Source organism: Eretmochelys imbricata, chromosome 1 (genome assembly GCF_965152235.1).
Source record: "Eretmochelys imbricata isolate rEreImb1 chromosome 1, rEreImb1.hap1, whole genome shotgun sequence".
NCBI lineage: Eukaryota > Metazoa > Chordata > Testudines > Cheloniidae > Eretmochelys > Eretmochelys imbricata.
The window spans coordinates 186,294,734-186,311,737 of NC_135572.1; the positions used below are offsets into that span (position 1 = coordinate 186,294,734).

Consider the following 17,004-nt stretch of genomic DNA (forward strand, 5'->3'; position numbering starts at 1 on the left):
GTACAAACAAGAGGCAGAAGAGGAAAGGGGCAGCAGCCACCAGTGGACAGGAAATCAATCGGAGTTATGAGTAGAGTTCCACCACTTTTCCCTGCTTTGACTCCTGTATTCCAGTTACATAATCACACATGAGTCAAGATCATCACCTGAGTGCTCCAGGCACATCATCCAACATAAGGGGAGCAAATTCTGCTACAAAGAACAAGCTCCCATACAAAGCCCATTAACTGCATCATGCTTTCAAAGAGATACAGAGCGCAAACTGGAGAGGTTGAATTTTGTCCCTTAAGTCCAGCATAAATAGCACAAATGGGAAGTGAAAGTTCAACCATGGAATTTCCTGGATTTTATCAGTTTGAGAGCCAACGCTTAATATTACGATCATGCACTTATTTGTATTTAATGGTATTCTTTATTTGTCTCTCAAAAAATCTTCTGGCCCAAGCCATCTCTAGTTAGAAATAAAAAATAACTGTAAACAAAAAGGAAAGTGGGTTAGTTTGGAGTTTGACAAAGCACAGTATCCTTGCTGTTTGAAAATCAGGGACCTTTATTAATTACAACTTATTTTATTATGAAAATGATTCTCCATTGGGTGATGTTGAGTCACCAGATTGGTCCCAAAGTCTCTCAAGCCATTTGGGAATTCACATTGCCAACCTTCTTGCTTTGATTTTTTTTTCCTTTTCCATTACATTGTGAAGAAGCAAAACATCATCACCAGTGGGAAAATTAACTCAGGGGATAGAATACTATACAGGATCGGAGGCCTTTCTTATAATGCCAACTGCTATCATCCAGTGGCAGAGCTGACTGAAGGGTAGGAGGTAGGGTATGACCACCCTTCCTGCCCAGCTGCCTTTAGGTGTATGGTCAGCACCTTTTCAAGCCAACAGGTATACTTGAAGGTGTTAACCAGTGGCCCAACACCCCCTTTGGCTCTGCCACTGCTCAAAACCTGGCTCTGTTAGTGCTATCATCTACTGTAAAACTGATATCCAAGTTCTCCAACGTCTTCTTCCTGTATCTACGTCTACTTAAAAACTCATCTCCACTAATTCCATGGGGGTGTTGGATTTTGTAAGGGTTTTTTTATATTTCATATCAGAAAGAACCATCAAATCTATTCAAAATTCAATTGTACAAGGCCAAATTCTGCTCTTGGTCACATAGGGTGACCCGATGTCCCGATTTTATAGGGACAGTCCCAATTTTTGGGTCTTTTTCTTATATAGGCTCCTATTACTCCCCACCCCCTGTCCCGATTTTTCACATTTGCTGTCTAGTCATCCTATGGTCACATGCCACTTACAAAAACACATAGGGATAACTCAGGGCAGAATTTGGCCCCTGATTTGTATCTGCTCTGCTCTTGCATGTATTTATACAAATCCTTGAAGTGTTTGTCCCTAGATGTAAATGGCTGATCCCTGAGCAATGAAAGATACACACAGGGAAGAAGACGGTTTCTTTTGAAAGACCTCAGACTCATACCTTCCCCAAAAGAGCAGTCCTGCAGGGGAGGGGAAAAGAGGGTAAAAAGAAGGAGGGAGATTTATTCTATAATATTATTTATGTAGCAGGGGTATGCATGGTGCTTCACAGATATATAAAATGACAAGTTCCCAGCCCTGAAGGGCTTACAATCTCAATAAACAGAACATGGATGGGGCTGGGGGGGAAGAGTTGTACAAAGGGTGTAACATAAAGATGAAGAGATTGAACATGTTTCCTATTAGTTCCATGTTTTAAATTTAAAAAATCATCATTTTTATGTTCTGTTGGTAATGGGAGCTAAACTAAAGGGTCTGAGCTAAGTCATGAGAGCAGGGTGGACAGTTAGTGGTGGAAAACTAACCCAAGAAGTGTATTGTTTTTAAGGAAGAACTTGAAGGATAGCACACTGGGTTTCCAGCATAGCGACTGCCACATGAAAGCTGTCTCATTGGAATCTGCAGACCTCTCAATTCTTGCAAGTGGTACCATATCCACTTGGCTTTTGCTGCTGTTTTCTCCATCCTTATTTAAAACAATAACAGGAACTAAGAGTCTGAGCCTTCACCTGTAAAGTCAATGGGAGTTTTTCCATTGATTTCAGTGGATGCAGAATTAAGCCCTATGTGCATAGAATACATTTTTTCAAATGTGGGTGTCTAAAAGTTAAGTTTCTAAGTGCATGTTGAGGCTCCAGAGATGCTGATCATTCCTAGCCCCTGCTGACTTTGAGAATTTTGGATGCTCTGATAACTGTGCCTAAATACAGATCTGATAATACCTAGCTCTTTCCATCTGTAGATCTCAAAGTGCTTTTCAAAGGAGGTGAGTGTCATTATCCCCATTTTACAGATGGGAAAACTGAAGCATAGGGAGGTGAAATGACTTGTCCACGGTCATGCAACAGAACCACGAAAAGTACCCACATCTCCTGCCTCCCAGTCCAGTGCCATATCCACTAGACTATGGTTGAATATACTGGCTATACTGTAAATGAAAACAGACTAGGACTCTCCGGAGGCTACAGTATAGCCCCTAATTTTTCTCCAAGCCACTCCAGTCCAAACCCTTCTTGATCACTTGGAATCCAAGACAACTGGGCAACTGCTTAACATAATTTCAGAAGATGTCCTGTGGTCATCCACGAAGAAACAAAATAATCATTTGCTTCTGCAAAATGAACAAGACATCTGTAAGGTAGCAGTTAGAATCCTTGCACTTTTTGTTACAAACTACTAGAAGTCCACCTGCCCCATTGGCAGGGGTGTTATTAGATGGATGACAGAAGAAATCATTTGAAATGTGCTGACAATGAAGCTACAAATAAAAATAACTGTTTATGGAAACACACACAGCCATGAATCACTCATAATGTCTGGTGCTTTTTCCATAGGGGGCTGTAGACTTCTTACCTTCTCAGTGGTTTACCTTTTAACATCACTTTTATTTTAAATTTCAGAAAAATGAATCTCGGACAGAAAAAGAACGGGAGCAGTGGTAGCCACTGTGTCAATTCGTATCAGTCACATCTGCCCCTGAGTGGCTGGACTACAGAGAAGATAAGAGCTCATTATTGTACCAGGTAATGGAGATACTCGAACTTAAGTAGTAGAGTATGGTTACATGATACTTTGCGGATTTGTGGGAGATAACAAGACCACCAAGCAAAGGAAGGAGATAGAGCAGAATGAATGACCCATAGAAAGCTGGCATTATGGAATCTGTAGCCAAGGGAATGTGTCAATATAGCTTGTGCACCTGCAAATGTCTATGGGACGAATTAATGAAATTTAGGCTTAGCTGGCAGTTGTCTATTTTCTTTCATTTTCTCTCCAGTGCATCTGAAGTTTATGATCTTTGAGGGTTGAAAGAATCAGACATTGCTATGATTTCTGAACTCTTCTGAATTCATTTGGTGCAGGCTTAGTGTGTAGCTGCAACTTGGCTCTCACTAACTATGGATGACCCTTCCAAAGTTTATTTATGGACTCACTTCAGATAAACATTTAAATTGTATGTGTTTATCCAAACATATCTGAACATCTTTGTTCTAGTACTTCTGAATATAAGCCAGGCTGTAATGACCTCAAGAATAGCCTTCTTCATGCTAGTTTTGTTTCTTATCTTTGCCAAAATCAAGGAAATCCAGGGAGAGGTGCATGCATATTATATATACGCTGAGACAAAGGTTTCTGAACTTTTCCAACCTCAGAAAAAGCTTGGGTTCAGTACAGTTCATGGTTTCAATAAAGCCTCAAGTTCCTTTGTCCTTTCCTAGTTCATACTTGGTACCGAACTGGTGCTGTCACCCACAACCTAGCCTCAGTCTTCACCTGCATTCTTACACTCACCTGCTGTGCTGATCTGGAACCTGACACCCATGTGCTGCTGTTATGCACAGGTGCTCATCTGCAATCTGACATCTGCTTGGTGGCTCCATGCAATCTGATACTTTTGGGTGCTCACTTGTAACCTGCTGTTCCTTTTATTTTCTGCTCAGTTTCAGTCTGACACTCCCCTGAATTGAAGAGAGACCCAAGGAAAGCAGCTCTCAACAGATGTTTCCATTTTGTGTTTCCACAGAACTGTTTCCTGGCCACAAATCTTCATGGCATTGACTTACAAACCTGATATTAGTCTGTCCATTAACTCCCAAAGCAACACAGCCTTTCCCACTGTGCTAACCAGAAAATGACATGTTTTCCTTTCACCATATAGTTCTGGATTTAGGAAATTTAAAGGTTACTGCTGAAAGTCAACAAAAATCATTCTTCTTTCTCATGTTTTCCAAAATAGCCCTGCCATCACCATTTCTTCTCAGTTCTACTTTGACTCAGGTCAGCATTATCCTGGCTCTAAGGTGACAAGCTTTCATCTAACAGGACACTAAAGCCCTGTCTGCATTATAACTGAGATTTTTGAATGGATCTAGATGTACAATTCCCATTGAAATGAATAGGAGCAATGCATCTAAATCCCTTCAGTGGCTTTGAATATCTCAGACAACAAAGACAACCATATTTTTGTCACTGGTTTGTGACATTCTTATCTGACCCAGTTACATAAAATCAAATATGGTTATGTTCACACAGCAGCTTTTTTCATGACACAACCATGTGCCAGCTGTGTTTGCACATTGACAGCTACCATGCTCCCTAACTGTGTTTGTTTAAGTGCATTTTGGGAAAAACTGGGCTGTGATTTCTATACCCACACCCCGGTGCCTCAGCAAGGGGAAAGTTCCCAGAACACATGCACACAGTGTGGCATTAGCAGCACATGGGACAATGCACTCTGGGATGTCCTACTGCCCAGAGAGCTGAGAGGAAGGAGGACTGGTCAAACCGTTTACACAGGCATGGTTAATGGCTCTTGCCCGTACTGCTAAAATAAGAACATGCCAAACTAGTTACAGGAAGATAACTACAGGCCAGGCTAGGTCCTTGGCCAGGACAACACACTATTAGTTCCTGTCATTACCAACTATTAGCTACATTGTGTGTGGCACAAAACCTATTTAGAGCTGTGTTAAACGTTGTAGCATAGACAGGGACTAACAAACGATAACTCCTTGCATTTTGGGAAGGAAGCTGATGCCATTGTCTGGATGATTCTCCTGATGTGATCTGTTCATCTGACTCCCAGGAGCTTTGCCCCTCCCCCAGTTTTGCCCCCATCCACTCGTTCCTCCCCCGGTCTTACAGTCCATTTTTCATGGATGCTCCTACTTTTATAAAACAAAGACAAGCTCAGGTTGGGATTACTCTCAGCTGTATGCCTGAAAGGCAGCTTTGTGTTTAAACAGCAAACTGCCACTTTTTCACCATTGTGTGGCATGGCCTTTCTTTACATGTAAAACTGCATGATCAGTAAAACAGGGAGTGACAGGAAGACTGGATTCTCTTCCCTCAGCAAGTGGATTTCATGCCCGCAGAAGTCCCCGCTAAACCAATCGCTCATCCGACACCACAGGGCTGACCCGTTCTTCAGAGATTTTTGTTAATTTCTCTCTCATGTACTGGAAATAGTTAATATACCAGGATATTTGTGTATCTGTATGGATGCAGGGGGATGGCAGTTTTTCTGCACCGGCCATGAACTATTATTAGTAAAACTACTTTTACTGCAGGACTGCAAAGTATCAGGTGCTTGCTTGGATCTGATTAAAATTAGGGTTTAGCAATCTCAGAGAGCTTTGTAAATACTGGGCCAGATCCTCAGCTGGTGTCAATCAGCAACTTCATTGAGGTTGATGGAGCTGTACAGTTTTACACCAGGTGAAGATCTGGCTTTCTCAGTATAACTGTGGTTCTGAAGCCCACAGACACTTTATATGATTGATCCCTACTATGCAATGCAGCATTCTTGATCTGAATCTATTTCCCCTCTGGTCAAGAAGTCATGTACTAACCAAGATAAATGCTCTATCATTAAAGAAAAACTATACTGTGTAGAATTAATGAAACCTCACAACATCCCTGTGAGGTAGGTACAAATTATTACAGCCATTTTACAGATGGAGAAACAGAGGCACAGAGAGGTTTAATGATTTTCCCATGATCACATAATGAGTCAGTAGCAGAGCTGGGAATAAATCTGGCAAAACTAGTTCTACATCCACTGCTTTAGACACTAACCAACACCAACTTCCATGTTCTACTTTAAGTCAAGACTCTGCCTCTCTCTCCCCCACCCATCTACTTTGGTGAGTTTGACACTTGCATATTACACTCCTCACAAAAAAACCCCATGAAATCAGTCAGTAACTTGTTTGTAGGGGGAAGCCAAGCACATTCCTACTCTCAGCTTCCTTATTCCATGGCTCTAACTGTTCAGTGACTTCCCAGCCAGGGAGTGGATTTTTGCCCTCCTTGCTATGTTTCCCTGTGTTTTGCATTACCATTTGTTAAATATATTATGTGCTAAACTCACAGCTCAGAGGCCATTATGTGACTTCATTAGGAATTTCACCAAGAAATGTTGGATTTACTGTCATTATTTCTCAAATAGTTTCAGATCTTGAAATTATGCTAATACTTTTGCCCTCTATAGGGCCTTGCATCTAAGGATCAAAAAGTGCTTTACTAATATTAATCAATTAAGCCTCACAACACCCTTGTGAGGTAGGAAATTATTGTTCAGCCTGATTTTACAGTGGGAAAAATTAGTTGCCCAAAGTGACCCAGTGAATTAGTGGCAGAACTGAGAATAGAAACCAGGAGGCCTGATTCCCACGTCTCTGCTCTGATTGTTAGGAAACACTGCCTCTAGTACACTGTACACACATTTAGGCTACAGAGTGTGTAAGGAACACAGTGGGACAGTCTAGAACTGGGTTGAGGAATGAAACAAGCAGTTGGTTGTATGCCGCAGGGAGAGTGGAGTGGGTTTTCATTGTGCTGTGTATCATATTTGGTGTTGTATCGGGAGCCTGCAGGTACTGCCATGTAGTAGGTACATCACATGCTCCAAATAAATTTAATACATGGACTTTGTGCAGTCTTTTACACCCATATGCTACAGCACAAATGACATATTCCACATGTCATGTGGAATATCTGGATTGGGGCGACAGACATATTCCGCCCTCTGGTACATGAGCATGTAAGTCCCAATGACTGTGATGGGAGTGCTGCATGCACAAAGGAGGGCAGAAATTGGCTCTAATACATGTCAGAGTGTCAATAACATAGACAGTTATTAATATGTCTGATTGTTTAAAGAGACCTGTCGAGTAATTAGAAATGTAGGCATTAGACCCCTATTCTGATATTTGGCAGTGTCACATGCTTCTCAGGGAGGAGCAAGAAACCTCATAATGAACAGTAGTTGAATTTCCTTCCATAGGGGAAGTGTGTTTCTAATGCTATTCAGTTAGTGGTCTCATTCATGCCACGAAGCATGAGGTTTTATATCCCATCTTTAAATTGAAAAATAGTGTATCTTATCCAGTGAAACAGCAAATGTTCTTATAATTCATGTAGATGTCTGATCCTATTTTGAATCCTACTAAGCTTTTGACCTCACTGAATTCTTGTGGCAATGAATTACACAGGTTAATTATGAGCTGTACAGAAGGTATTTTCTTTTATTAGTTTCCCAGTTGTTGCCTTTCAGTTTCATTCATTGCCCACCCTTGTTTTTGTATTATGAGAGACTGATTGGGAGAATCTAAATGGTCTTCTCTGCACCATCCATTGTTTTATATTCCTCTAATATATCCCCTCTTAATTACCTTCTCTCTGAACTAAACAGTTGCAATCCTTACAGTCCCTCTTCAAAAGGAAGCTTCTTAATGCCCCTAATGATCTTTATCAAGAGCATGTGTTGTGAGATCAGGCTGCAGACATTAGGAAAAGATAAGCCCAAAAGGAACAAAATTATTAATAATGTAAAAATGTGGTGCTGTTATAGTACCAAAGAATCCAAAAGCGCTTTACAAAAATTATACATACATAGAGTAATCACATCACCCACCAGTGAAGTGCAGCTATCTCTGGAGTGTAATGTGGCAGCTCTTCAACAAGGCACAGGAACTCCATAGAGGATAGTAACTGCCAAATATCATAGTATCCAATTGAAACTGTAAGGGGCATTTACTGTAGGGGAACAGAATATTGCAATTCAGCTAGGTCATCAGAACTAGGCATTTGATCCAAAGCATACTAAAGTCAATAGAAAGGTGCCTATTGACTTCAGGGGGCTTTCTGTCAGGCTGTATTCAGAGTAGCAGCCGTGTTAGTCTGTATTCGCAAAATGAAAAGGAGTGCTTGTGGCACCTTAGAGACTAACAAATTTATTTGAGCATAAGCTTTCGTGAGCTACAGCTCACTTCATCGGATGCATTCAGTGGAAAATACAGTGGGGAGATCCTGCTCTCATATAAGAGTCTATGGGCTTTTTCTAGTCATTTGCAGGATTCAGTTTTGTCCCATGTGAAGTAAATTTTCTGAACTGGATTATACTCCCCACTTGAAACAATACATATGAGCTGCTGCACAGAAGAGAGAATTTGCTGAGCTATCAGGGACTGAGGTCTGGAAAGCAGAACAGAGGAAAGCATGTACCCAGTAGCATAGTTGAGGGTAAATGTAGGTAAACGGCATTTACCCACTTCTCAGTTGGGAAATAAGGTTCGCACACTCACTTTTTTTTTTTTAAACCACTTCACATACCTATACTTTTCGGGCATCAGACTCAGTCTTTGCAGGAAAAAGTGATTAACCTGAAACTTTTAAACAAGTTTTAAACTTTTAAACTTTTGCTGCTCTTGTCCCAGCCAAAGAGAGACTTTTGTGTCCCTAAAGTTAGAAATCCATGGATATTTTTAACATTAGCAATTACACACTCAGAAAATTGATGTCCTTTCTTCTTCATTTCTTTTTAAACCAAAACAGACTTTGCTGGAGCTCTATGGCATTCCTTTAGTCCTCTGGGTCCAGATATTTTCTATTACTGATCCTTTGAATAGCCTTGTTATATTCATTTGTGACATTTGTGTTCAGTAGCTAAGTAGATTATTGGAAGCCTCCTGCAGATGGAATTTCTTAACAAATTAGCAACAAAGCAGGATGTCTAATGACGATTGTTACATCATTCAAACTAAGGGCCTATTTTTCAAATTTAGGCACTTAAATCGGGTCAACCAATTTTGCATTTGGGTGTTTAAGCAGTCACTTGGCCACCAAAATCCACATTTTAGGCTCCTAAATGCCAACCTGAGTGTCCAAGACACTCCCTCAGATTTGCCGAGCGCGCATAACTCCCTGGGAATTACAAGAAGGAAGTACCTTTCACAATCAAGCTGCAAATGCAGGGCTGGGAGCCTTAATTTGGGCGTTGTGCTCTATGTACTGTAGTTGTTCTACTTACAGATGCCTTCCCATCACTCCTTTGCTAAGTCAATTCCCACACCTCAAGTCTCACTCAGCAACCAATCTTACTTTAATTTACTCTTTTCCCCAGTTTGACAAAGGCCTTTAGCTGAAATGACCCTTTGGGAATAAATAATCCATTTGTGGACATCTGCTAAATTCTAACAAGAAACTAGCTTTAATCTTTTCTGTTATCAAGGTCACTTGTAGAGCAGAAATGTTTCTAACAAAGGGGCTGCTGGGAAAGTATAAACAGCTGAAATTTGCATTCACAGACAAAGCCAGGCCATTTTGGCAATAATATTTTGAACTAGTTTCATGATATTAAACACAGGATCCTTTTTTTGTGAATTAAATAATTGCAATTCTATGCCAGCAATGAAAGGAGGACCAATGTCAGAATGCCACAGGCTAAAATAGAGTAAGAAATACCCAGAGAGCTATTTTTCAACCCTTCAGCCAGATACTGTCTGAAAGAGCCATTCTCCCACATCTCCAGTGAAATGTGGAACATAAAACTGTCAGCAAGTGCAGTCACAGTGGATACATTTGGGTTTTGGGTTTTTTTTTCTGTTTTAGTTTTTAAAATGCTTCAGTGCTGTGTATAGCACAGGTACTGGGAGTAGTGAGCTGGTATCTGGAGAAAAGAAACCGTTCCTTTGAATATGTTACAGGATAGCTAGCACCAGCCATGGGACATACAGGACAGATAAGGTGCAGTTACAATGATAGCACCTTTCCAGCTGAGAATCTCAATAGGAAATATTCAAATGACCATTTGAGCGCTTTGTTTAAAAACATCTGTGATTGTGTGTGTGTGTGTGTGTGTGTGTGTGTAGTTGCTCCCCACACCCTTATACAGTCAAATCATCTGACCTGGCCCGGCTGCTGGCTTTGCTTAGCCTGCTGGGAGGTCTCGTATCAGCTGTCAGTTCTACAGGCACTGAAGGCAGTTCCTCTCCTGGTGGCTCCTGCTCCTCTACCACCTTCTCCACCTCCTGCTCTTCTTCTGGTTCCTGTTCCTCTTCCCCTGCTTCTACCTTCTCCTCTTTCTGCTCTTCTGCTTGAGCATAGGAAGGCAACCGCTCATCAAAGGCCCTGGATAGGTCTTCCAGGGGCCCCATACCAAGCTTCTCATCCAAGTCATTGAAAGAAGATGGAGGGGGACCAGCTTCTACCCCCACTTCTGTCAAAGGCAAATAGTGGGACACTGGCTTCTCCTCCTCCAGCAGCCTGTAGCCCTTGACCTTCTGAATGGAAGAGACTGCAATGGAGTGGAGGGGCTTCTCTGGGATCTCCCTCTGTTGTTCTTCTGTTGGCCTCCTGAAAACCAGGCGGATCCTTTTCAAGATCAAGTAACTGATCTCCACAAGGTTGAGGATGAGGGATACTGAGGCCACGGCCAGCATAAACATAATGAAGACTGTCTTCTCAGTGGGCCTGGATACAAAGCAGTCCACAAGGTTGGGGCAGGGCCACCGGCCACAGCGGTACAGGGGCAGAATTCGGAAGCCATACAAGAAGTACTGGCCCACTATGAACCCCACCTCGAAAATGGCTTTGAAAATGATGTGACAGATGTAGGTTCCCAGGAGTGTTCCCTCCAGTCGGAACTTCTTGGCCCCTTTGGGGTTGATTTCATTGGTGTTCCTGGTGCTGTCTTGGTCTGGAGCCAGGGGTAGCCTCTCTTCATCCATCTCAGCTTGCTGTTGCCTTTCTGCCCGCTCCCTCTCTCTCTTCTTCTCCGCCATCCGTACATGATGCACCGCGTACCCCACGTACACCAGTGAAGGGGTAGAGACAAAGATGATCTGCAGGACCCAGAGCCGGATGTGGGAAATAGGGAAGGCCTCATCGTAGCAGACATTCTCACAACCAGGCTGCTGTGTGTTGCACACAAAGTCTGACTGTTCATCTCCCCAGACAAATTCGGCAGCTGTTCCCAGAATCAGGATTCGAAAAATGAAGAGCACAGTGAGCCAGACTCTCCCGATGACTGTGGAGTGCTCATTCACTTCTTCTAAAATGTTCCCCAAGAAACTCCAGTCACCCATCTCTTACTATCTAAGGGAAGAGAAGGAAAGAATGGCCATAAATTACACTAAATAATTTTTTTCTACTGATGCATAACTTGCGTCTTCCTTTAAGTTGTATGTATTTCTCCAAAACAGCCTATACCTTGAAAATGTTTTTGCCTTATGTTACAGTGCTCTATTAGAGGAGAGAAAACTAAGAAGCCAGGGAAATTTCCTCTGTAAACTCTCTCTGTTGTGCCTCTAAATATTCAATAACTTCTCAGCCAAGGAGTATATTTGACCACTCTTCTGTATAGCAGCTGTCTGTGAGTTTTGCATGATCAATTGTAAGTGTGTGAATGTGATTTTGTTTTATATATTCTATAAATACAGGACAGTCGTGTAGTGTAAAGGTTTTATCAGCATGGAGTTTAGGGTGACTACATTACTTGCAAATGACAGAATCACAAGTGAGTCGAGTGGGTAATCCCAAATGAGTGTCCATGCCACACCACACTGTCATTAATTCTTTACAGGCCACACACATTACATCTAATCTATTTTAGGAATCTTTTAGATAGTTCCAATAACATTTTTTTAAAACTATTTTGTGTGCCTGTAAAGTCGGATGCCTCCGTTACTCTGAGTTCAGCTCATAAAAACAAAATCATAAAAACCTATCAAAGTGACCTAAAATAATATTTTTATATCTAAAAATGTCATGACTTATCTCAGGATTTCCCAGGGCTAGAAGCCAGTGCTGTGGGTATCCCATTTAGAAGCTGGAAATCTCCCCTTTCTAAAGCTCCCATTTCTAGTCCTGCAGGGACAAACTTTAAAGTTGTAACATTTTTATACATAGAGAAGCTACCACCAGTCCAGAACTCAATCTGGCCCATTCAAGGCATCTGACTAGTGCAATTCTGGGGAAGGGAGGGGAAGAGGCCTCAGCTAGGGAGGAGCAGGCTGATTTAATAAATTAGGGCCATTTGAAGCTCCTGAGGGATTTGGAATGTTCCATTAAATCCCAGGGAGGTTGATTAGTGAAAGATTGCAAGTGAGGCAGTGAAAGGTGCTGAATAAATATATTCAATCACATGGGTCTACAAGATCACGGCCACATAAGTGGAATATCTCCCCACAGCGGGGAGACCTCTCTGGGGTTTTCTGTCCTCTGGGAATGACACAAATTATTGGATAAGATAAAGATGTATCAAGACTAAAATGGAGTTATTATTCTGGCACTTGTACCACATGAAAATGTAAGTTCACATCTCTGTGTTAAAACCAATGAGAATGTGATGTAATTCTTCCATTTATACACACACACACAGATGTGCAAGGTAGGTGAACCACGATTTCAGGACACATGTGATTTAAACAGCAAGTCACATTGCTGCTTTATCAGCCACTAAAGTTGTGTACAGAAGTGTATTAATGTGAGCACTTACTTGAACAAATACAGTACAAAGATTTCATTGTTTACATACATTATCTAAACTAATTTAAGAGTTCCGTTACTACAAATCCACATAGCATTTCCTTTAATCCTAAAATAATTCCTTTGATTAATAAACCAGACAATTAGCAGTCATGTGCAACTAAGTAAAAATCACCACTTTACCTACACAATATAAAGTTCATTCTCCAGTCAATGTAGTTAACACAGTCCCACTGATACGGGGCAGTCTTTGCAATGATCTAACACGGATACCCTCTGCTATCAATGAGCTGCCTCCACCCTAGCTTGAAAATGTGACATTGTTATGCATGGTAAATCTGTTTATCTTACAGACAACTCACTGTAACAGAGAAAGAAAAAATGGCTTCTGACTACTTTCTTCTAAAATCCTACAAGCAACTTGCCGCAGTTGGATAAACCCTTCTCAGGAACTTCTCTGAACTAGCATCACACATTTCAGAAATCTGTCTTGTTCCACCTTCTACTTAATGAGCCTTTGTAAATGAACTGGTTCTTAAGCTGCTGTTTGTGGGCTACCTGGCACAACCCTCCAATCATCTATTAAAATTAACTTGGACAAAGCACTAGAAAAGGTACTGCAAGGAACCATCCTGCATTGGCAGGAGTTGGAAAATATGACCATCTCTGATTTCTAGGATTCTACCAGAAACCAACCAGCCATACCAACCCCACAAGGTCCAACATGAACACTAGGCTCCAGTGCATTAAGTTTGGGTTGTAGCTTTTAGGGTGGGAGGTTCAAAAGTGCTTAAGTGAATTAGGAGCACAAGTCCCACTGAAAGCCAACAGTATTTGAAAATCCCTCCCTTAAATTCCAAATGGTATGATCTGATCAAGCTAGAAACAAAAGAAAGCATATATAAATTAAGGCCATCCAGCAAGCAACTTGCCACAGTAAAAGACTCCCCCGAAGGAACGTGTCCTCCTTCTCTCTTGGCACTCTGCAGCGAAGAGTGAACTTTTGTCTCTTTCCTTCCCTACTGTAAAAGTCCCAACCTGGTCGCACGACTGAGCAGATATGACTGAATCGGCTCTGATGGGTGGGTTTTAGTTGCCCTGCAATATTTAAGCTCCAAGCCAGACAGCTTTATGAAGTGAGTGACATTTGGTGATGTGGAGAACAATAGAGGAGAAAGAGTCAGAGATGGAGAGAAGAGGAGAATGCATTGAACATGAAAGGATGGGGGAGGGCTAGGGATGGGCAACCGGCAGTGAAAATTCAACACATGCACAAATGGAGTTTGCACAGCCCGGGAAAGTTTGTTCTACATTCAGACGTTCACTTGTGTAGTAGGGAAACTATTAGGCAGAAGCTGAAGCATCTCTACTATTCTGCTTCACTGTAGCTGAAGAAAGAGCACTCACACCTCTCATGATGGCAGATCTGACTAAATGAAAGGGACCTCTGCCATCACCCTGTGCCTAGTTCTGGCAGCTGGACTCCAAAGGTGGTTTCTAGGGTATGTGTTTGTTGACACTTAAGGCCAGATCTTTTGTAGTTGGCAAACACATTTTTTGGGGGAAAGGGAGTGAAAATATTGATTGTTCCCCTCACCTTTCAGCACAGGCATTAGGTATTTAATACTGGGGAGGTTTCTTCTGGTGTTGGCTCACATGACACATGCAGGGCTACATCCTCATCCGATGTCAATCAGTACAGCTCCACCTAAACCAATGGAGTGATGCCAGTTTAAACCAGTCTTTCTCTCTGCAGCCATAGAAATGCAAGCTGCTGGGTTCCCTTGACTTCCTAGGAGGAAGGTCTTTGCCTAAGCAGGTTTCTCACATATATTCTGTTCCCATAGACTTCAGCCTTCTGGGTGAAGAACCCATCTCTCTCAGCTTGCAAGAGCTCTGGCCCCTTGTATCTGTCCAGTGATGGATGCCAAGATGGCTTCTTCTCTCTACTTATATCTGCCCAAATTCACTGTTTTGTCCCCAAACTATAGGCATCGACTACGTGAGTGCTCCAGGGCTCAGGCACCCATGGAAAAAAATAGGGGGTGCTCAGCACTCATGAGCCATAGTGGTTCCTGGGCCCCCTCCCTCAGAGTTTCATACCTGAGGTCTGCTCACAGTGCATGTCCTAGCCCCAGACAGAGCTTGTGTGTGGAACATAATAAATTCTGTGCTGCTCCCAGCTTCTGCCCTTGGGGCAGGGAGTTTCTTTATAAACAGAGGGAGGGTGATTAAGATAACAAAAAGCTTGTCATTAAATTACATTAAGGATCGTTAGATGATCCTGAAAGCATTGCCAGGCACTCCAGTTAAAAGATAGGAAACAAAGGGTAGGAATAAATGGTCCATTTTCAGAATGGAGAGAGGTAAATAGTGGTGTCCCCCATGGGTCTATACTGGAACCAGTGCTGTTCAATATATTCATAAATGATCTGGAAAAAGGGGTAAACAGTGAGGTGGCAAAATTTGCAGAGGATACAAAATTACTCAAGATAGTTAAGTCCAAAGCTGACTGCAAAGAGTTACAAAGTGATCTCACAAAACAGGGTGACTTGGCAACAAAATAGCAGATGAAATTCAACATTAAATTCAAAGTAGTGCACATGGCAAAATATAATCCCAATTTTACATACCAAATGATGGTGTCTAAATTAGCTGCTACCTGTCAAGAAAGATCTTGGAGTCATTTGCAGTACTCTGGAAGCACTATGTTCATTCTCCAGCTTCAGAAGACTTAAAAATTATCTCCAGTCATCAATGGGACAGACGCAACTGAATAATGTAGCTGTCCTTAACGTGCATCAAGACCATACCTGGAAACTAGATGTAAATAAGATTGCTGACAGTTTCATCCAGAAAGACGTAATGTCTTTAAATTGGGATGTTAGTGAAGACAGCCTGTAGATGAGTGCAATGATTGTAATATATTGTAATTCATGATAATGTAATTATGTAGTTCATAAAGTAATTATTAGAATAGTAAAGATACCAGTGATAGACACATATTCAATAACTAGAATATGAAAGTATATGAATATGCCAAAAATAGTCTCCCTGCAAAACTGACAGAGCCTCTCCCCACAACACATACACACACTTCTTCAAAAGCACCTACCAGCAAAAACAAAAGACAGCACCTATGCCCCAGGCTCAAGATGACCTTGTGCTGTTCTTCCATTCCTGTGGTCCTCCCATCCTCCTGCTGATTTGTATGTAAATAGATCCCCCATTGTTTTTGGTCATACCTTGCTCAATTTAATTGGAGACAGGTAGATAGCTGCCTTCCCTTCTGTTTCTCCCTTTGTTTGGTCACAGGCTTTAAAGCAGGGGTGGGCAAACTTTTTGGCTCAAGGGCCACATCTGGGAATAGAAATTGTATGGTGGGCCATAAATGGTCACAAAATTGGTGTGGGGTGCAGGAGTGGGTGCAGGCTCTGGTTGGTGGTGCGGACTCTGGGGTTGGGCTGGGGATGAGGAGATTGGGGTGTAGGAGTGTGCTCTGGGCTGGGACCGAGGGGTTCAGAGAGCGGGGGGGGTCAGGGCTGGGGGTTGAGGTGTGGGAAGGGGTGCAGGCTCCAGCTGTGGGGGTGCAGGCTCTGGGTTGCAGGAGGATGCTCCAGGCTGGGACTGAGGGGTTCAGAGGGCAGGAGGGGGGTCAGGGGTGGGGCAGGGGGTTGGGGTTCAGGGGGAGGCTCAGGGGTGCCAGCTCTGGGCGATGCTTAGCTCAAGTGGCTTCCGGAAACAGCGGCATGTCCACCCTCCAGCTCCTACACAGAGGCACGACTAGGCGGCTCTGCACACTGTCCTGTCTGCAGGCACCGAACCCTGGGGCTCCCGTTGGCCACGATTCCTGGCCAATGGAAAATGCAGGGGTGATGCTTGGGGCAGGGGCAGCGTGCATAATGGAGCCCCCTGGCTGCCCCTATGTATAGAAGCCAAAGTGGGGGCCATGCTGCTGCTTCTGGGAACCACGTGGAGCAGCCCCCAACCCTGCTCCTCGGCTGGAGCAGGACAAGCCCCAGACCCTGCTCCACAGCAGGAGCTCGAGGGCTGAATTAAAATGGCTGGTGGGCTGGATCTGGCCCACGGGCTGTAGTTTGCCCACCCCTGCTTTAAGGCATATCATCACTGAATAGCCATAATTCCTCAAATAGCGTTATTACATTTGAAAGGGGTTCCC

General features: G+C 42.7%; 1 protein-coding gene across 1 annotated transcript; it reads right to left on the reverse strand.

The window, feature by feature from the left end:
* Positions 1–10,222: 10,222 nt before the first annotated feature.
* Positions 10,223–11,422, reverse strand: GJA8 (gap junction protein alpha 8). Its single transcript, XM_077807283.1, has one exon. It carries the CDS (start codon positions 11,420–11,422, stop codon positions 10,223–10,225), a length of 1,200 nt encoding a protein of 399 aa, XP_077663409.1.
* Between the last annotated feature and the right edge of the window lie 5,582 nt (positions 11,423–17,004).